At 37.4% G+C, this 22,365-nt stretch overlaps 1 protein-coding gene across 14 annotated transcripts in view; it reads left to right on the forward strand.

Moving 5' to 3' along the window:
* phldb1a (pleckstrin homology-like domain, family B, member 1a) overlaps window positions 1-22,365 on the forward strand; it is a 52,482-nt gene that overhangs the window by 22,503 nt on the left and 7,614 nt on the right. For 7 of the 14 annotated variants that reach the window (XM_065250198.2, XM_065250199.2, XM_065250194.2 and 4 more), the window contains 14 exons: window positions 4,392-4,622; window positions 8,072-8,209; window positions 10,596-10,733; window positions 11,805-11,933; window positions 13,882-14,037; window positions 14,141-14,251; window positions 15,902-15,991; window positions 16,458-16,577; window positions 18,271-18,396; window positions 18,690-18,848; window positions 21,051-21,194; window positions 21,425-21,514; window positions 21,654-21,723; window positions 21,821-22,085. In XM_065250198.2, coding sequence (XP_065106270.1) covers window positions 4,392-4,622; window positions 8,072-8,209; window positions 10,596-10,733; window positions 11,805-11,933; window positions 13,882-14,037; window positions 14,141-14,251; window positions 15,902-15,991; window positions 16,458-16,577; window positions 18,271-18,396; window positions 18,690-18,848; window positions 21,051-21,194; window positions 21,425-21,514; window positions 21,654-21,723; window positions 21,821-22,085 — 1,967 coding nt within the window. The remainder of the gene's footprint in view (window positions 1-4,391; window positions 4,623-8,071; window positions 8,210-10,595; window positions 10,734-11,804; window positions 11,934-13,881; window positions 14,038-14,140; window positions 14,252-15,901; window positions 15,992-16,457; window positions 16,578-18,270; window positions 18,397-18,689; window positions 18,849-21,050; window positions 21,195-21,424; window positions 21,515-21,653; window positions 21,724-21,820; window positions 22,086-22,365) is intronic. The other 7 variants (XM_065250200.2, XM_065250201.2, XM_065250196.2 and 4 more) reach the window with 7 other exon arrangements.

Raw genomic sequence — 22,365 nt, forward strand, 5'->3', positions numbered from 1 at the left:
TGATACTTGAGGCTCGATGTGCTGCGGTGATATGGGAATTCCTTGTTGCATAGCTTACACACAACCATCTTATCTCATCAGCTCTTATCGACGCTTCCATCCATTCATTTTTTATAGAAGAATTTCCCATCCACGGGGCCAACCAAAGCGATCTCATCAGCTTCTTCGTTCATGTTCACTGTGGTTTGTTGTTGTCTGAAGTCATGAACGCTGGTTGGTCCTCCAGTATAATCGGTCCGCCGAAACTCATCCAATGAGAAATGTTCCGCGGTGCCAAAATAAGTGCGATTATAATGCGTTAAAAATGTTTAACGCGTTATTTTTTGTGTAATTAATTAATCTAAATTAACGCGTTAAAGTCCCGGCCCTAATAAATATATTTACTCAGGATGGGACGGTAAGAAAATTTCATATCATGATTATATTGACCTTATAGTGACCAAAGTTTTTGAAAATCACTATTTAATATTTGATGTCCCTGAAATTATTTCTGTGGTAAAAAATAAATAAATCAGTCTAATAAGTTTACCGTGAATGAATACAATCCATTATCCCTTAAATGTGTGCAAAAAACCATGTTGAATGTGCGCGCCTGCGTCAAACTGATTCTGGCTGTACAGGATTTACCGCGAGTTTTCAAAATCACGGTAATCAAACACGGTTATAATGATAATTAAATTTTCAACGAAAATACTAACCGTCAGGACATTTTATCATGGTTAATCGTGAAACCGGTAATCGTCCCATCCCTAATATTTACGCATGTGAATGTTTCACGTCACATATAAATATGTGTATTTATGCTTACATGGTAATTACACACAGCACACAGTCATATATTATACAAAAGCTCACTTTTATTTTGTATGTGATTAATCGAGAATAATCTTTGCCCATCACCAACTTTGATAAATGATTTTTGATAAAAAGCAGCGCAGTTGACAATACCTCTGAATTACATAGTATTCTTTTTTTTTTTACCTTGGCAGTTAATGGTTACCCTCAACTGTGTGGTTACCATCCTATCCCTTTAAATAGTGGAAAGTTAAGGGTTGGTCAAGTGAATGCGGAAAAGGAATATTTTCATGTCTGATGGTCTCAGTAGAAAAAAGTGGCTATGGAAATAATCATTTTGTAAATAACTACTGTAAATAAGTCAAATATTTTATTAGCCAAATGTCAAATAAAAATACTGACAACGAATGTTAATCAAAATTTTACTCATTTTAATATTTACATTTATCATTTTGTTCATTTTCCTGTTGACACCAAGAAATACTTTTTTAGGTCCCAGCCCACAACTGAGTAGCACTGGAACCACACCAAAATGTGTCTGGCTCCAAAGGTGGAATTTAAGTTTTGAGGTCATTTTACCTTTGTTCTCATCTGAGTTGCTGTGAAACCTAAGAAAACTGAAACATTTTATAACAATTTCCACATGAGGGCAACATAGCATCAAATTTGAGTTAGTTTTTTAGTCTTTTGTTTACCCAACAGAAACTCTCTTTTGCTGAAAATATGTATGTGCTTAATATAGATGTACAGTTTTTAATCACATTTTTCTTTGTGGATAAAGCTAAGAAACTGATTAAATGAATCTACTCATCTCCCATTAAACCAAAAAGCACAGGCTCTTTCCGAAAGGGTAGAGAGTATTAAAAAATGCAAGATGATGAAAAGGCTCCTCTGTATTACTTAAGCTGTGTCTCACACTATCCGACAGATTCATTTGGCCAGTGTGTTGACATAATGAACTCGGTTTACACCGTAAAATCTATAAATCCCAGGAGAAAAGATAAAGTATACACTTTATTACCTTGTTTAAAAGGCTGCTTCAGTCTCAGGTTAACTGACCATTGAGCATTTGTGCCTAAATAAAGGAGACCTGTGTTTTTGCACACAGATGTTAAGAGCTCTGTGCTTTGTGTTGGTCGGTGTCGTGGCATCTTTAGTATGCACAGCAGCTGTGATGACACCCTCTTTGTTATGGAAGAATGCTGTTGTTATGTTCACTTGCACTCTCCTGACATGGGAGACCTTGTAAAAAGAAACAGCATATGTTTTAAAACGTACCATTGGTTGGCAGTGGTGGCCGGTGACTTCTTTTCAGAGGGGCGCAAATTCAAAATATGTGTTCGGAGCCGCCACTGTGGTTGGATGGTCTTGTGAGATACTGGCTCGGTGGTACAGCTCTGAATACATAATGTGCCAAATATAGCATTTTACAGTTTACAAATACTGTATCCGTGTGTGTATGAATTATCGGAGGTCATTACCAGAACTTCTGTTATGCCATAGACAAGTTTAAGTTACAACTGTCTGCATGTCTCATGTTTAATTGTACAATATGTCTTCCTGTAGCTGTAGTAGAGACACCAAGGTCACAAATTTGATCCCCAGGATTCAAACTGTTAAATGTATAATCAAACTGATACCCATTAAATAAACTGTAAGTCGCTTTGGATTAAAACACCTGCCAAATGGATAAATGTCATGTAAACTGAATTATGTTGGTCATACATTAATAACGTCTTAATTAACATCTTGAATCTGGTCTGATGACATAAAGAGCTTTAAGTTATTTGTGCTGCCAGTCTTATAAGTGTACCATCCTCCGCCGTGCTATTTTAGTAATGCCACTGGTGTCATCTAGCCAAGCAGAGCTCGGTATTGTCCATGTTAAATATAATGAGCCCAAGTGCCTAGAGCGCTAGTTAGTCGGACTAGAGATATGAGAGGAGTCTGCAGCTCTGGCAGCCTGTAAGTAGAGAGCGTACACACACATACAAGCAGACCGTTTGTAGAGCGATGGCAGCAGCTGACTGTCACAGCCGAGCGAGAGGTTGCTTGAGTCTGGTCAGAGGTTGGGGGGTAGGGGCAGAAATGATCCAGGGCTTGCGGCAGAAACACCACGGAAAGTGACAAAAATGCCCAAGGTGTTTCAGAAGTGAATTTGTGAAATGCCCTGGTGGTAGATTTACTGTATATGCTTTGTGTGTGAAAACCTTATATTCGTATATTTCAGTATATTTTGTTATTGTAAACCGTTACACTAGTGCAGTATACTTAGATTTAAATGGCTGGCATGTTGGGTGTATTTTATAAAAAATATGTCCCATTAATAAGAAATTTTAATTTGTGACTTTGCCTTGTAAATCCATAAGTCTCATTAAAGATTGTTTTTTCAATCATTGATTTCACATTGATTTTCAATCTTTCAAGCCTTATTCAAGCAATACTAAATATATCAAGGTTATATTTTCACAGAATGTTTTTTTACTGTATGAAGGATGATTTTTTTGTAGAAAACAATAAATTACCAAAAAGACTTTAGCTGGGTTTTCACAGGCAGGGTCACATTCATGAAACTTATTGGATGTCATTTACATTAACTGTATTTGGGTAAATTATTGTAAAGTGCATGTGTATGAGACCACTGTCACATATTTTAGGTTTTTAATTTATACGCACTAATTCATAGACACTAAGGGGTGGTTTCCCTGACAGTATTTAAGTTTAGTCCAAGACTAAAATGCATAAACTGCAAAAAATGACTTTCTTACTTAGTATTTTTGTCTTGTTTTCAGTATAAATATTTAAAAATTCTTACATCAAGTATGTATTATCTTGATGAGCAAAATGACCTAAGAAAATTTTCTAAAATGACCTAAGTGAATTTGTGCTTAAAACAAGCAAAAATATCTGCCAGTGTGGTGAGAAAATGTTTCTTGAATTAAGTTTTTAAGTAAAAAGAAAAATGGTTTTCTCACCACATTGACAGATATTTTTGCTTGTTTTAAGCACAAATTCACTTAAATTGTATAGTTTTTGTCTAAAAACTAGACTTATTTTCTTAGGTCATTTTGCTTATTAAAAAAATTTCTTAATTTATTTATACTGAAAACAAGACAAAAATACTAAGAAAGTCATTTTTTGCTGTGTATTTGAGCTACATTAACTGAAAACAGCTTGCACTTATATAAAAATATATCAGTGGCATTGTTTTTTGTAATGTTTTTTGTAAGACGTATTTGTAAAAATAAATGACTTAAATGTCATAATATACCTAAGGCCTAGTCCTGGTTTAATCAAAACCCTTTCCGGGAAACTGCCCCATGAATCCACATTAAAAAGTTACGGGACGTTATAGGGGGTTACTGTTTGCGTGGTGTACACACAATGTAGCAAATGGTCTTTGATATGTTCTGTTGGTGTCAAGTTGCAGTTAGTTTAGACCAGCATGACCACATGAACCTCCTGGGAGACTGAGATTGTGTATGTCTGCATTTACGTCACAGTTACACAATTTTAGATCACTATGTGAACTGGTAAAAGCAGCATGCAGACTAAATCCTTTTCTCGTGTTTGTGTGTGTGCTTGTTTGTTTGTAGGAGAGGCAGAGGCTTGAAACCATCCTGAATTTGTGTGCCGAATATAATAAAAGTGACTCTCCAGCTGGCGTGGACGCAGGTAGGGAGTGTCTGTTTCCGTGTATGGAGGAGGTTCAGGGTCTGCGACCCGCCCCTGACCCTGTGGCAGCCCATAGCTCTTACAGACAGAGAGAGAGTGAAGAGGAGAACTTGAAAGAGGAGTGTAGCAGCACTGAGAGCCAGCACCAAGAGGTACAACACACACACACAGAGACACAAACATTATGAAAAACTATTAGAGATATTCACACTATTAGACTATTAAATAGATTGGTATCCAATACCATCATATGCAAAGAGAGAGAGAGAGAGAGAGAGAGGGGGGTCCAAAAGTCAGAGACAACTTTGAAATGCTGGGATTCAAGATCTAATTCAATCCTGGATATAAATTAAAAGGTTTTTGGTTTAAAAACAAAGATTGCAAAGAAAAAAATGGGTCTCATTTACTAAGCATGTGTGCGTACGGATGTTTTCACAAACAAATCAGGAGTCAACAAAAACTTCAGTATCAAAATTTCTTTTAAATGTACGAAAAATGTGTACCACACGTACGCAATAATTACGTACGCTATAATAAAATACTAGGCTTTATACTACAAGCCTGTTGAATGCTTTATTCTGATTGGCCGAGAAATTTTCCAAGGGTGTTGATTATTTTTCTGTAAACCGCACACCTAACCTGTCAAATGTTTTTAAAATAGGCACCAGAGTTTGTGGTAACTGTGGTATAAGAGGAAAAATTGAATCCGGTTCGCTTCGTGCCACATTACTCCCTTGGGTGTGCATTATTTTCTTATAATTCAACAGCCCGTTGTCAATATTCCTTACAGAATTATAATGTATATAATAATGTTGATATCAAATTTACAGTATTATTTTATATAATAATATCTATATTATTATTATTGTTATACAGTATTAAAATATTAAACATCATACAGTATTAAAATTATACAGTATTTTATACATTATTAAATCCTAGTTATTTTTTTCTACACATATAAACGCATTTCTTCCTCACTTTTTAAATCTCTATATATGAAAGTGTCTGCTTTATGCCTATTGTAAACGTTATGTAAATGAAATAAAAGCCCAAACGTCAATCACTTAATCTCCTGTCCATTTTATTTTTAAAAAGATGCGCATCTCTGTCATATTAACTTTTTCTAGAGAACAGATTCAGAGCGATCCTCAAAACATACATGAGTTTGAACTGTTTGCCCTAAGGGAATACTTCCGTTTTTTATGAGTAGACCTTGTGAAAAATAGTGGAAATACGGATTGCAGGAAAAACTTGTCATTGCCAGGGGAAGCATTTTCTCTTAATTAATTAGTTAACAAATAAATTTCATATTAATAAATGTCTTTGTTATCGCATCCAATACTTGTTGTTACTCCAGTGGACACAAAGCACTGGCTTTCTAAAGCAACTGCAAAACCTCCCAAATCAAAAATGCAAAGCAAAACACAATATTACTGTAATAAATATGCAACTGTGTTGCGAAAAGCCCTTATCTGGAGCTAGATTGGCCGTGTTTTATACAAATTGGTCAAACCAGTGTACGCGGCCACTCATGTAGAACACTCCTAATTCACTGTGCGTACTGCGTACCAACGTTTTGTAAATTTTTGTGAAAGTTTTCGTGAGAAGTTCAAGTGTGCTTATAAATACGGAAAACTTACGCAATTATTAGTGAATGATCCTAATATCCTTTAGCAAATACTATGATATTCTGAAATTAATATTTAATTTAGCCATTTATATTTAAGATAGTTGTTTGATAATACATTTTATAAATATATAAAATGTAAAGCATTGTGCAAAAGTTTTAGACTACCACCACCATTAATTTTCCCTCAATAATTATTATTAATAATAATAAAAATAAAAAATGCCGCCATCTGGCAAAAGTCAGTATTTATTGTGACCTCCAGTGGCACTAGGCACATCTCAAACTTTGAGGAGACTCCTGAGTTATTAGATGAGAATTAGAAATTAGGGTTTCGTTTCATTTAGGTTTAAGAGAGCCTGCAGCTTCCTGGTATTGCTCAAGAAGAGCAGGTAACAGTAAATTATTGACACTTTAGCTTATAAATGTATTCAGTTTTAGTACTGCATACAACCTGTATTTTCTGGTTGTATTTAAGATACTGAGAAATAATTATATGCACTCTATCATTGCGAAAACAACAAATGTAATGGTGGCTGAAGACTTTCAGTACTGTATGTTAAATGAAAAAGTTTGCAAACTATAAGCATATTTATTCACTAGTGGTGTCAAACATATTGGACTCCATGTTTTGTTGATGAAAACTTTGTATGAGAATAGACATTTATTTGGTTAAACATTAAACATATGTCCAAATTTTAACATTTTATGTGAGCTTTGGCTAAAACATTTATGTGTTGTGTATGCTTCTATGAACCCCAGATCAGTGTTGGGTGTAACTAGTTACAAAGTAACTAGTTACTGTAATAATATTACTTTTTTCAGTAACTAGTAGTGTAAGGCATTACCCGTCTGAAAATGGTAATATTATTACAGTTTTCCCGAGCTAGTTACTTAAGTTACATTCGCCAGTAGCACCTTCATCACACAAGGCACAAAACACAGAGAACAAAAGGGAAGGGGAGGAGGGCGTGAATGGAACAGTGATTGGTTTAAGTTTGGCACGAGGTATCATTTACCATCACCGATTGGTCGACACCCGGTAGCCAGCAGCACAGAGCGGCAGCAGCACAAAGACAGATCGGGTAAATGGAAGCGTCAACAACGGCAAGCTCTTTTTCAGAGGAAGGTTCCCAGCAACAGAAAGCTAGTTTCGACGGGTGGAGATTCAGTCATATTTTATTATGTTCAACGGAAGGAAAATAACTTGACGGTGAAGTGCACACTCTTTAATGTTTCTCCAAACGCTGTGCCCCACGTCCGGTAGCGGGTAAGGAAGCCAGCATTTTCTTGGCCGTGGCTTGCCCAAATAAAAATTCTTGTCCAGAAAAAAATGTAACTAGTAATATAACTAGTAATATAACTAGTTACTTTCTCCAGGGAGTAATAAAGTAAAGTAAGGCATTACTATTTTTGAGAGTAATATGTAATACATAATATATTACTTTTTTGAGTAACTAGCCCCAACACTGCCCCAGATAGAAAACCAAACATGTCTACAACAGGGCTATCATTTGGTCTGCAAGTGGTCCCTCTTGAATTCACCTAGTCTCTAAACACATTTCACTCTCTGTCTTTTTCTTGCTATTTCTCCCTCTTAAGTGAAAATGGTTTTATTTTATTAAATACATTTTATTTTGGTTTTAGTTTATTTTTGCGATATAATTCTTCTAATGTTATCAAAGTGGCCTTATATATACACATGACATACATCCATTAATCTAAAAAGTATCATCTGATTTTTATATTAAAGCAAGCTAATCTATATTATTATTATATAATATATATCTTGCATATTGGTGAACCAGTGTGTGAACCATGTCAAGTTTTTGGTTATAAACTAATACATAGTGCTTTTCCCCCAAAATAGCAAAATGCTTCAGTGGCATTATGTTAGATATGTATTTTTATTTTTTGTCAAAAGGACAAGGTAAAATGTCCTCTTCTATAAATGTTGTTCCTCTATCTCAGCATGAAGATTCTTCAGTGCTGGGGCAGCAAGAGCGAGTGTATTTGGAGGAGGAACGGGTCAGGGTTCTGGCTCGGGTAGACGAGTTGAAGACCCGTGTCACTGACCTAGAACAACAGATTCAGGAGTGCAGACAAGAGGTTAGACTGAGGCCTAAACTAGTTTTGATGTTTCAAATAACATGTTCCTCCAGTTCCATCATATCTCAGTTTAAATACAGCACCACTTCAATGAGAGCAAGAGATATTTTACCCTGACTGTGAAATCCAGGCTAAAGTCTCATAGTCAAATTATGAGATTAGGAGCATCAAAGTTTGAATTCAGTCATTGATTTAAAGCTCACATAACACATGCCATTTCTGCTTATCTCATGTTCATCTTGAGTACCTAGCATTGCATCCTTCATATATCCAAACTAGGGCTGTCAAATTTTAATTCGAATTTCGAATATTCGTCGAATGTAAAAAAAATATATGCATATTCGAACGTAAAACTTTGCATTCGAATTTTACCTGTGTCAGGAAGCTCACGCAACGTGATAATGCATAACTGACGCGGATTGTTATACAGAGCGTTAGCGGCTCAGCCAACTATGCGGAGCAAGCCAGCGTTATTCATTTGAAAAATAGCAAGAAAAGACAGTGGGGATTACGAGTCGGACAGAATACATATTAAAAGGGCTGTGTGATGCTGCTTTGGTTTTTGGAGCATCAACTGGAATTCAACCGCAAAGTGAAACTAACTGAGATGAATTATTGTCGTCTGCTTCTAAAGGCAGTTTTAAAGTTTAAAATAACTGATCAACACGAAAGTGCCATAATACAGCTGCTTGTTTAGCAACATTAAAACATATGTGCATCTAGTCCACACCGCATTTGAGAGAGTTGCAATGTAATGCCGCGGTGGCTTTATTTTAACTGACTGGAAACTTGACTTTCACCTGGACATTTGATATGCAAGTTTTTCATCAAGATTATCTGCGTGAAATATAAACATGATGATCATCTGCCAACTCGACTGTTTCAGCACGTCCTCTATTAATTACGGAGAGTTTTACGTTTTATTAACGGCTTCACTCAGCGCGTAAGTTAAAACATTTCTGTTCTGTAATTTATTACTCGCATATATTTCTACATATTTTCAACCAAGGAACACACAAAATATAATATAAGTTGTTGTGAATAGCGTTTAAGCTTATGTCATATTAAATGACTAATGATCTTTCCCACTTATTTTGGCTTAAATAAAGATTAATTCGTTTTCATACTTTATTAGAAACACGTTAATTTATCTACTTATATAAAATGCCCTATATTAATATGCATTGTCTATGTATGGCATTAATTTTGTACATTTACAGGTGCACAACTATACTGGTTAATTTTGATTTCATTAGTAGTGTTTATAACATTCGTTTTAACAAAAAATATGCTGTGCATGATTATATTATTGGGGCTTTGTGCTGCGCCCTCTTGTGGGCTTTTAGGATTATTTTCTCCAAGATAAAGTAGGTCTTTATAATTCGAATATAATTCGAATTTTATTATTTTTCAAGGACGAATTTCGAATGTACTTGTTCAGCCATTTTGACAGCCCTAATCCAAACCAAAGAGTCTTTAGTTTTATCAGATTTATAAAAGACAGACCAGCTGTACCGATTCTTTCCGAATGAGACAGAGCTCCTGGAGGCGTACCAGAGGTGGTGCGAGTCACAAGCAAATATTATCCAACTATTGTTTGTGAATCATAAGTTATCCACAGACATTTAATGCAGTTTTATTTAAAGCCTGCGACTCATGACCCGGTTGGGACCACCCCATTTCAACTCTGCTGCTTTCCTGAATTAACAAACTATATCAATTGTTTCCATAAGGCTGAGTTCATTGGGAAGTTGAACAAACTTAAATTTCCCTCATAAACAACATCATACTTCTTTGGTGATGTTGATTTCGTGTCAGCTCTTGGTTAGTGTGTGCATGCGCTATTCCAGTTAAAGTGCCCATATAAGGACTTCCACTGTACTTACTGCACTGAAATTGCCCATATTGTTACGTATGAATCTTTCATGTTCGAATAAACCTTCCGAAACTTGTACGCACCCTGGCAAAGTGCATCCGGCACAGAAATACTCTAGTTATACGTCCATCTGCTTTTTGACACTTTGCCTATGTTTAGCATAAGGAATCAAACTCTTAAACAGTGTTAATAAGTCAGAATGCATGAAATAGCTTTAACCCCCCCAACATGCCTTCCGATTATATTTTTACAGACTTATGAAGGATGATTTTATGAAGAAAAAACTAAAATGACTTCAGCTGGGTTTTCACAGGCAGGGTTACGTAGAGATATCCACATTAGTCCTCTTTATCTACATCAGTGAATCACCATCTGTCATGCATAGAAACATCTTTAGTGTTGCGTATTATAATCGATGTGAGCGTAGGATTTTGCCTGATCAGCAGAGCCGCGCTATTCATATTAACGGAAACATATGGAAGCTAACAGAATGTGTTGTTTTATTGGCAGGCAGAGATGGAGAGGGCTTTACTCCAGGGAGAAAGGAGGGCGGAGCTTGATCAAGTGGAGGCCGAGTTAGAGATCATCAATCAACTTCAGCTCAAACTGAATGAAGTGGAAAATGAAACGCAAAGGGAGAAAGCGAAGGTACCGACAGTTATGCACGCAATGAAGTGTGATTTTCTTTTACTAAAGCTTTCCTGTTTTGCATCTGATCCTGTTGAAAAACTATGTGGATGCATGCCTACCATACTGCTATAGTTTCTAACAGCCTTTTAACTCTTATTAATATGAATGATACTGACTACACCGCATATTGTAATGGACAATCTTTTATAAAAAAATCTTAATATTTCCCAACTGTAACACGAGGGGAGTCAAATAAAGAATAGCAACAATAAAATTTGTATCATATGGAGCCGTAATGCAATTGGGCACATGGGAGAGCAGCACAGTGACCCTCTAAGGAGTTAAACCCACCCCAGAGAGAGACCCCAGACAAACACATAAGGTTGCATAAGAAGAGCTCAGATGAAAACTCACTTACTTAAGTGCGTCTGACATGTTTTCTTGTAAATAAGCATTTTTTATCAGACTCTTAATGGATTCTGCCAACAAAGCAGTATTTCTGAATGGCCTGAGGCCAGGATTAAGGGGATTTGAGGTGAAAGTATTACACTACATATTACATTTTTAAAGGTGGCGTATAGCAGCTTTTGCATCTGAGTATCTGATAAGATTAATTTCACAACTATTGTTTTAACCAATCAAGATTTGTTCTGCCACTACAGGACAGAGAGATGTAATTATACTGTAATATAAACATATAGATACACTTATATGAATATGTGTAAAAGTTAACAGGGGTATGTTCATACTGATGTCAGTATGTTGTTGCAGGGCTGTCTATTCTAATTTAGGTAGCAAGAGTCAACCCTCCCCACAAACTGAATAGAGATCTTATTGATGTAACAGTCTACAGATATCTTTGAGTAGAGCTGACTGCTATATAAATATTTATCATTTACCCTACTGCAATATGGGCTCCGATTGCCATGGCAACCCCATATCGAAAACCTTTGTCTTAACACAGCATGATGTGTCTCTATCCGAGCAGTGCGCTCTGTTATTTTCTTCCCTCTCCGACGTCACTCGTTCGCTGCGTGTGTGTTTTTTTTACCTGTGTGTATGTTACGAGTGTGTGTAATGTTTTTGTAGGAGAGAGCAAAAGTCTCAGCTGAGCGGGATGTCCTGGCCAGGCTGAGGGATTCGTACAGTGAACTGAAGGGCCAGCTTCATAAATGCCCCGAATCACTGAGGGAGCACTTACAGGAGCAAGTGACCAGGGTCAGTGTGTGCTTTGATACTGCCCTACAGAGAGAGTCATAGAGAAATCGAACATCTGTACAACTAGTTCACCTCAAAGAAAAGCAGATAGACAGAAAGAAAAAGGTAGCAAGAAAGATAGAAACCGAAGGCATAGTTGAGCTTCTAAATAATTAAAAATTATTGATTTCATTTTTTTCTTCAGTAGATTCAAAAATTCCAGTTTGTTTCTGAATAGACAAAAGGGCTCCTCTCCAATTTTAACATCCACTATTAAGTTTTAATTTAATTTTAAGCATTTAATATCACTTTATATAACAAAAACAAAATAAGTAACACGTATTTGTGTCTACAACAATAGTCTTTCAGTGTGCTTTGTGTTCATAAGTCTTGTGATACTTGTTGAGTTTCAATAATGGTCAAATTAAATACAAAAACGAAAATGTCTTTATGTTATTTCCTATTTGGATTTGCTGTTAAAAAAGACTTTCTGTAGCCAGCAGAAAGAGTGGCTATTTTCTTCTGACAGATGGATCACAATGAAACACAATGTTAAAGGGATAGTTCACCTTAAAATGAAAATTCTGTCATCATTTACTCATCCTCATGTTGTTCTAAACCTGTATGAATTTCTTTTTTTCTGATGAACACAAAAGAAGATATTTTGAGAAATGATGATAAACACACAACAGATAGTGACCATAATATGATAAATGATGTCAGCACACAGTTGGCGGTACCCATTAAATTCCATCGTATTCGTTTATTCTGGCTATATGCAAGTCAATGAGTAAATGATGACACAATTTTTATTTTAAGGTGAACTATCATCTTTAAGGGATATTTATAGGGAAAATTGAATTTAAATAGTTGAATTGAATGAATCATTTTCTCACCCTAATGTTGTCCTGTATGAGCTTCTTTATTCTGTTGAATCCAAAAATCATATTTTGATAAATGATGGTAAGCAGACAGTTGACTGTGCTCATTGACTTCCATAGTATTTGTTTTCTTACTATGGAAGTCAATGGGTACCGTAAACTCTGTGGTTACCATCATTTATTAAAATATCTTCTTTTGTGTTCAACAGAGGAAAGAAACTCATACAGGACAACATGAGGGTGAGCAAATGATAACAGAATTTTCATTTTTGGTTGAAACTTTCCCTTTAACATTGCAAATAATAATTTTGTTTAATTGAATGGCATTAAAATTGTATTTATCATATACAATAATGCATTGGGCAGCCCTACACAAACAAATAAAGGCCTAAATAAATGGAGGCAAATACCAAAGTACATTGGTGCATTTACTACTGTTGATTGTTAATTTCCTATCAGAAATAGAGAAATATAATACACTATATATCTGTTGAGTATATCATGCTCCAGTAACACCAGCAATAAATGGTCAAAAAGGCACATGTCACGATATAACAGCCTGCACTGGACAGCTTATTAGTGTCTTGGTGTGTACACGTTTCACAAGTGTCCCATGGCTGTGTGTGTTGCCTTGCGTATGCGCTCCCCTCTTTAAACAAAATGTGCTTGGATTCACACAGTGATTGTGAATGATCCACCTCTGCTCTCTTAGAAGTTATTGTTTGTTGACTGAGCATGAAATTCATGTATTTGTATGCCTGTCCTTGCTTTTCACTCAATCTCGTGTTTTTTATACTGTATCACTAAAAGCTACTAATCCACTGATACTGTAATGAATTAAGCAAATTCACCGCACTCTTCTTGAGCTCTGAACTGTTTGCACTGTATAACAAACAAGCACCAAGCTGAGGATGTTTACGAAATGGATTTTCAAGAGATTCATTGAAAGAAACTGTGTTGTGTAGAGAAAACACTGTTTGGCAGATGGAGTGAGCTTCATCACATTTGTCTGTCTGCTTGTTTGTTTTTCCCATCTGTTCGTCTGCACCTCTCCGTCTCTCTGTCCATCTGTGCACGTGTGTCTGTAGAAGGCAGAGGCGATGGAGTCGGCCACTAAGCGCTTTGAGGATTTGGAATTTCGCCAGTTGGAGAGAGAGAGTGGCATAGAAGAAGAGAAGGAGACCGTCAGCCGACAGCTGTTGCAGGACAAGGCAGAGTATCACCGGAGCGTGGCCAAAAGGAAGGTAATCCCACAGATCTCTGATCAGTCATGTTAAGGTACTAGTAATATCACAGCCAATCATCTTTCAGAAAAGAATAACATATGTTCCTCTTTTGTTTGCGTAGGAGAAAATGGCGACCCTTGAAATTCAGGCTAATCAATTAGGTCTTCAATCAGGTCAGGATTGTGAAAGGATGGCCAAAGACAGAAACCTGGCCCTGCAGATGCTCTACAAGGTCTTCATCTACACTGTTATCTTTACATTTAAGGGCAGATTCCCAGACAGGGTTTAGATTAATCCTGGACTAGGCCTTAGTTATATAGGACATTTAAGTAGTTTTTACAAACATACTTTACAAGAAATAATACTGGTGTGCATCTTGAGACAAAACTATGGCACTGATTTATGAGATATGTTTAGACAACTCAAACAAGCATTTTAGTCTTAGACTAGCCTTAATCCCTGTCCAAGAAACTGCCCATAAGAGTGTCTTCATGACAGTCATTTTAAAGAAATAGTTCATCCCAAAATTAAATTTATCCCATATTTTATTTACCCTAAAGCCATATTAGGTGTATAATACTATAATTTCAGCCAAACACAGTCTGAGTTATATAATGTCCAGGCTTTTTCTGCTTTATAATGCTATTGGATAGTGCCCCATTTTAAAAGCTCCAAAAACACATCCATCCATCAATAAATAATCCAAACAGTTAATAAATGTCTTCTCAGGTGAAGCAATATTTTGTAAGAAAATATTTACATTAAAAAAAATATAAATTACAGCCGGTGTATTAAAGAGAGAGTTTATGCCGGAAGGATGACAAAAGGGCATTGCTTCACCTCATTTAAGAAAACATTTCATAACTGTATAGATTTAGTTTTTTATTTTTTGACAATAGGTCATTGCAGTGGCGGCCGGTGACTTTTGGCGCTCGATGTGAAGTTCGTCACAACATGTAACCCGTCATGTGTGTGGTTGCTTATTTTAAAATATGTGTTCTGCGCTTCTAGAGATCATTGTGTGCATCATGTGTCTTGTCAAAATAAGTGCCTGCTGCAGACGGGTCTAAAGGGTTTATGATAAAAGAGACGCTCGCGTTTGCCAGATACTCGCATAATCTCATGCGTAATCAGAGTTTACTGTTAAGGGAGTGTCTTGCGTGTATTTTGCGAATGTGAGTGTTTTTTTTATCATAAACGGTTTTGACGCGTGTGCAGCAGGGACTTATTTTGATAAAACACGTGATGCACACAGGATCTCTAAATGTGCAGAACACATATTTTGAAAAAGGAAATACACGACACTGGGAACACTTATTTTGAATTAGCGCCCCTCGGATGAGCAGTCACACGCCGCCACTGGCCCAGTGTCCAATGCAATTATAAAGCTGAAAAAAGCCAGAATATTATTTAATATACAGTAGCTCTGAATATGTTTATCTGAAGAAGAAAGTCATATACACCTAGGATGGCTTGAGGGTGAGTATAATAATATAATAACATGAATATGGAACATAATCACTATATTTAATCAAGTTAAAAATATCCTTTAAAGGATACTCTCCTCACCCTCATGTTGTTACAAACCTGTATACATTTCTTTGTTCTGATGAACACGAAGAAAGATATTTAGAAGACTGTTTGTAACTACACCTATCGTGAGCATCATTCACTTCCATAGTATTCTTTTGTCCTACTATGGAAGTTAATGGGGCTCACAAACGGTTTGGTTACAAACATTCCTGAAAATATTTTTCTTTGTGTTGATCAGAACAAAGACATTTATACAGATTTGTAACAACATGCAAGCATTTTCGTTTTTGAGTGAACTATCCCTTTAAACATTCCTCTTTGTGAATCTAACTCTGTACTGCTTTTTCAGGAAAAGGAGAGACTGGTTGCTCTGGAGAAAAGATACCAGAGCCTGACAGGTGGAAAGACTTCCTCCAAATCTTCTAATACTTCGAAAGAGGTAAGAAAATTAATCATCCATGACTGCAGGCACCAATTCACCATTTTTTTCTGGCTAGTGAACTCTTTTTTACCTTTGTTGTCGATCTAAGATGTTGAACAGAGTGTAAACAGAAGTGTTGTGATCTGATCTGAAGGTTCATTATAATTCATGAGGTATCTGGGCTGTATCTCAGTGTTTAGTACATCAGTTTGAAATAAATGCATTGTTGTGTACATACTGATGGTGCTGCTGTCTGTAGGGATCCACTCCAGTCTCTCTTTGCAGTGATGAGCATGTTTTTTTCTGGGTTATCGCCGCTGGCGATAAACTTCATGCCGATGTCGGTTTGATCAACCATAAAATAAGTAGAGGGAGGGAATCTGAAGAAGTTTGATAAGACAAACAATATTATTAAAATGTTCTTTGGTATGGCTTGTGCAACACTGGCTGTGCCCTGCTTTCTGACGGTTCATATTCAAAACAGGAAGTGCTGTACATCAGTGAACCTGATCTTTTAGATGAGATCCCTACCCAGAATTCCCTGCTTCCCACATCTTGTTATCAAAGCTCCTCCCCTCAGATTTATCCTTACAGGCCACAGGAGGTAAACACATAGCATGACCCTAAAATAATCGTAAAAGATTTACACAACTAATAAAACCATTTAGTACATAATATAACTAACAATATTACACGGCACTCTGAAATGCTTGATTCTGATTGGCCAGTGGGTTTGTTATGTAAGGTTTGTGAAATTTAAAGGAATAGTTTACCTAAAAATAAAAATTAGCTTATATTTCTCACCTTAATGCCATCCTAGGTGTTAGAGATGCGCGGGTCAGGATTTTTCCAACCCGCATGTCCTGCTTTTATGCAATTATTTGCCCCACCCCACACCACTGTATCTATTTTTACAACCCAACCCGCACCCGCGACCATCAAACTAGCAGTGGCTCGTGATTGTTTATCCTAGGGTTGCTAATTCAAAATATGTCTTCGGAGTGTCATGTATGTTGCTAGTGTTTTCAAAATATGTGTTTGTTGTGTCATGTGAACCATGTGCATCACGTGTTTTGTAGCAGCACACGGGTCAAAACCGTTAATGATAAAAGAGTTCACAAAATACACACAAGACACTCCCGATTATGCATGATATTAAGTGAGTATCTGGCAAACATGAGCGTATCTTTTATCATAAACCCTTTAGACGTGTCTGCAGCACGCACTTATTTTGACTAGACACGTGATGCACATAGGTTCACTCGACGCGCAGAACACATATTTTGAAATTACGAACCACACACATGACGGCCTACATACATGTTGTGACGAACTTCGCATCGTGCACCCTCAAAAAAAAGTCAGCGGCTGCCACTGCTAGGTTTGCATTAAGGTGAGTAAATGATATGCAATTTGTTTTTTTTTTAGGAGAACTAAATAAGCTAATAACATACTTTATTTCAATACTTTGTGTCCATATATTTACCCACTTTATTTGATATCTTACTTATTACATGGGTCTCTGGATAACTCGATTCTGATCGGTTAAATGCTCTACTCTGCTATTTGGTTTCGCTCATTACTGTAAAGTTGCTTTCTTCTGACAAAATAAAACTATTGAAACTCAAATCAATATTTGATGTATGCTTATTTATTAATGTGAAAGCAGCCGTGTGATAAGCTGGATAATCAACGTTAGTCAGCCTTTATTTCCGAAACCGACTTTAATTGTTTCTTTGCTGATAATGGGCTGCCGACCGTACATAATTTGTTACCAATCTCATCATTCACACATCTTACACTTCATAACCAAAATGTTTCTTTGTGGCTAATGTGACCTACAGGAAACATTATAAGAATAAACATGCTATGCTTAATGGACAAATTTGTGGTCTAGTGCCATGCCAGGAATGTTTTCAGGATGTTGGTTATGTGTGCGGTGTTTGTGATGTCTGTTTGTTAACCATTTATCAATTGTACTAGCAGCAGCTAGTTGAAGTAATGGAAAGATTTGTTGTGTGACTTCTGTTGCGTTCAGGCCAATTGTGATCATTCATAATTTCATATCATAATAATAGGATAATAGTAGAGAATAGTGATTGACTCATTCTGCATAAACACGTTGAATTCGTACATTGAAAATTTGCTGTGCGTGCATTGCATGCTTGTGATTTTTTAAGGTAGGAGCATGGGTTTTTCATTGTGTGTGCATGAAGTGCATAATTTGTGTAGTTCACATAAAAGCTATCAACCGGTATCCCGTGTGGATGTGTGTGTGTGGATGGTTGTCTGCTCAGGAGTACCTCAAACTCTCTGATGTATATAAGATGTATGGGAGTGGATATTTCCCAGCCCAAGCTGCCTCCTCTGCCCCTAACTCCTTCTGTCTCCCGCTGGCTGTAACACCAGACGCTCCTCGTGAGGTATGACTCCTCCAGTCTTTCATATTTTACAAAATTCTTTCCTTGCTTTTTAATCTGCTGTTTACAATGCCGTTTATTTCACGTTTGTTGCTCTTCAGTGCCCTTATGTTTCATGATGCTACCATACCTACCCACTGGATTTCTTGTGTTTAAACTGTGATTTTTCTTTCTCTCAACTCCATTTGTCGTTGTCCTCTGCTTTTGTTTCTATGCTTTTGTATACCCACAATGCCCTCACTACATTCTGTGTGTATGTTTGTGTTTGTGTGTGTGTGGGCTCTGATCGTGTTAAGGAGTATGTGACAGTTAGTCAATTAAACCAGCTGTTCGGGATGCCCAAAGTTGACTCCTCCCCCACATCTTCCGTCCAATCATTCCAAGCTATTGTTGCTGACCCTGTCATGTCCAGCCACACATCCCAGTGTGGCTCTTCACAGCTGCTTCCTGTCGAGGTGTGTGGACCAATATTTCCTGGTGTCTTTTTGGGTTCATCGTTGTTTTTCGCTGTTGTTATTGTGTCATTCTCGATTGGTTCCTTAATAGCAGTGTGAGACAACAATGAGACAGATTGATTTGTTTTAAGCCAGGTTGATGTCGTCTTTATTATTTAAAGAAATAGCTCACCCAAATATGAAAAATCAATATTTACTCTCCCTCATGCCATCACTTTTATATTAAAATATTGTATTAAATAAGAAAAGTTATCCAAACAAGTCTAAGGGCCCTATTTTAACGATCTGAAACGCAAGTGCGAAGCGCAAAGCGCAAGTGACTTTGTGGGCGGATCTTGGGTGCTGTTGCTATTTTCCCGGCGGGAGAAATAACTCTTGCGACAGCCGCAAATCAATAAGAGGTTGGTCTGAAGTAGGTTCATTATTCATAGGTGTGGTTTGGGCGTAACGTCAAATAAACCAATCAGAACGTCATCCAACATTCCCTTTAAACGCAAGTGCGCAAGTTCCATGGCGGGTTGCTATTATTATGACGGATTTACACGGCGCACGCCAGGAGCGGTTCACAGCCGAGGAGACCGACGTTCTTGTAAGAGCAGTCAAAGACACAGGAGTTGTTTTGTATGGGGATGGGAGAAATCCGCCCAAATCAGCGTCGGTTAAACAGGCACCAGCAAAGGAACATCGCTGCGTCCACCCTCACTGCTGAAAGCCAAGAAACGCAAGCAGTCCAACCCCAAAGTACACTTACAAATCAAGTTCACATACATTAAGGTTTCTTATGAAAACATTTTAATTATTATTTACATAAAATAAACGTAATACAGCCACACAACAAACTTATGAAAATATTTTAATCGTTATTTGCATGATAATTTTTAACGCAGCCACACAATAAATAAAAACTATCACCACAATGCTCACCACAATGATTTCCCTTATCTCATGTGTTAATATTTTTTATTGTAACAATTTATGATTTGCAAAAATAACTGTTGCATCTGTGATTAGATAAGCAAAGTGTGTGCGCGTTGTGCACGCTATACATTATGGTCAAGCATGCGCCCTTAAAATAGCATAATGAACAACGTGCAACGCGCCACTGACTTTAAACTTTTTTTTCTGGTCAGTGGCGCAATTGTTTTTTGAAACTGCAAAATAGCATCAGAGATGGTTTGTGCCGGAACACGCCTCCTTTTTTGCGCTGAACCGCCCAGGGAGCGCAAATTCATTCCCTAGTTTGCAGACATGCGTCAGTGGAGGGAAAACCCCGCTGTGCGCCGGTGCAAAATACGAAAGATACATGCGTCACTGACAAAGTCAATTGCGCTGGGTGCAAGATAGGGCCCTAACTGTACGTTCACACCAGACGGGAATTAAGTAAATAAGTTGCGCTATTTGTGTGTAGTTGGACGCTGGAACATTTTGAGTTAATTCGCTTCATTCGCGCATGAAATTTGCGTCATTCGCGCATTACATTTTTATCATTTGCACATGACATTTGTGTCATTCGCTTTATATTCAGACTCAATTTACCGGCTTAAGCAAGCTTGTAGTCTTCTCTCTCTCTCTCTCTCTCTCTCTCTCTCTCTCTCTCTCTCTCTCTCTCTCTCTCTCTCTCTCTCTCTCTATCATCTATCTACCTATCTTATATATATATATATATATATATATATATATATATATATATATCTTAAATTGAGTAAATAGCGTTTTCTACACCTTACCACTATATATGTTCATATATAGTGGCAGATCGAGACAGTATAATCGTCAAATCGCTTGGGTGAACTATTCCTTCTGATATACTTTTAATTTTCTGATCTGACAACCACTTTTAGGGGCAGTTTCCCAGACAGAGATTGAACTAGTCCTAGACTAAAATAAATGTAAGAGCTGTCCAAACAGAAAACAATTTGCACTGACATATCTTAAAATACATCAGTGCCCTTTGTTTTGCCTCAAAATGCACACAAGTAATCTTTTATTAAGGCATGTTTGTTAAAACTAGTTATATTTTCTAATTAAAATAAGGTCTAGTCCTGGCTTAAGCTAATCCCTGTCTGGGAAACCACTCCAATATGTTTGCACACCTGATTTGAGAACTTTTAAAACTTTCAATGCATGTATTTCCACTTTCATCTCTATATCAATTCCTTCTTCTATTTTTGCTGTCAATTCCTTTCCATGGATGACCCTCAGACCCAGCCTGCATGGAGTAGGCCTTTAATCCCCAGGCTAGATTCAGAGCGTTGGTACCAGGAAATCATGGCAGCTGGGGAGCCCAGCAATGCCTGCCCTCCCCCTCTGCCAGCTAAATGTCTCTCATCACGTAAACATATGCAGGTAAAATCTCCTCATCTGTCTGTCGTCTTTGCATGTATTCCTGTATCTGTCTCTAGGTCGTCCGTCTTTGTCTCACTTCACCTCTCAGTGTCCAGATGTAGTTGTCTCGTTTTTTTATTTATACAGTATAACCAATTGTCTAATTGATACACAAAGTATTTGGGGTTATCTCTACTTCTATATTTTGCTTGGGAAAATGTGCCATTTTTGTCATGGCTTTTTCTTTATAGATCTCCAAGAGGCAAGATGGTGAGGTGGGACAGACCAATGGCACATTTACACCCCCACCTTCCAGCTCAGGCAGAAATACACCCACCAAAGTAAGTAAAAAGACCACAAAACATCAAAAGCTATGTTGTTTTTGTCTGTCTTTTAGCTTTAGCAAGTTCGTTTTTCTTAGTGTAGGAAAGCAGATATTTTTTCCATTCTCTTTGTTTATTCCTCTGTTATTTTCTACAGAGTCTACCGGATCTGTCTCCTGCTTTCTTGGACTTAGACTCCAAAAGACAGTTTGAACTTCAGGGCAGAGGTAGCTAACACACCTAAAGGGCATTTAGGGAAACAAATAAAGGTGGTTATTGAAAAACTGAACAGTTTTGTACAGCAAATTTACTATTCTTCTGCAGGGCTCTATGCGTATGATGATTTCAGAATCCGCCCTACGGATCCTAAACAGAAACCTGTGACGGAGTCTCAAAGCCACTGGGGGGCACCACAGGGCGCTCATTCCCCATTTCCATCTTCAGGAGCTCCCATGGTACACCACTCGATACTGCACCACCAAGCACCCCCAGCTGGAGAATCCACGTATGACACGCTGAGTCTGGAGAGCTCTGACAGCGTGGAGACAAGCGTATCTACTGGCAACAACTCGGCTTGCTCACCTGAAAGGTGAGATGCAGTTGTCAAGGGAACCCTGCATTCTTCCCCCAATCCCTTGACGACGGGTCACGCCGCCCATCCTATTTTCCATCCTTTTCCCAGAATAGTTCCTAGGTTGTTTCCATGACAACACGCACATCCATACAGTCACGCTATTCTTCTCGTCTTCAAAGTTCGCTCTTGTCCCGAGGCAGAACAAGCTCACAATGTCATTGTACAGCATACTCTCCTTAGACCCAGGGATGCTTCAGGTGTGTCCTTAGATGTTGAAGCCACAAAAAGATTTTCT

Source organism: Paramisgurnus dabryanus, chromosome 5 (assembly GCF_030506205.2).
Source record: "Paramisgurnus dabryanus chromosome 5, PD_genome_1.1, whole genome shotgun sequence".
In the NCBI taxonomy this organism is placed as follows: domain Eukaryota; kingdom Metazoa; phylum Chordata; class Actinopteri; order Cypriniformes; family Cobitidae; genus Paramisgurnus; species Paramisgurnus dabryanus.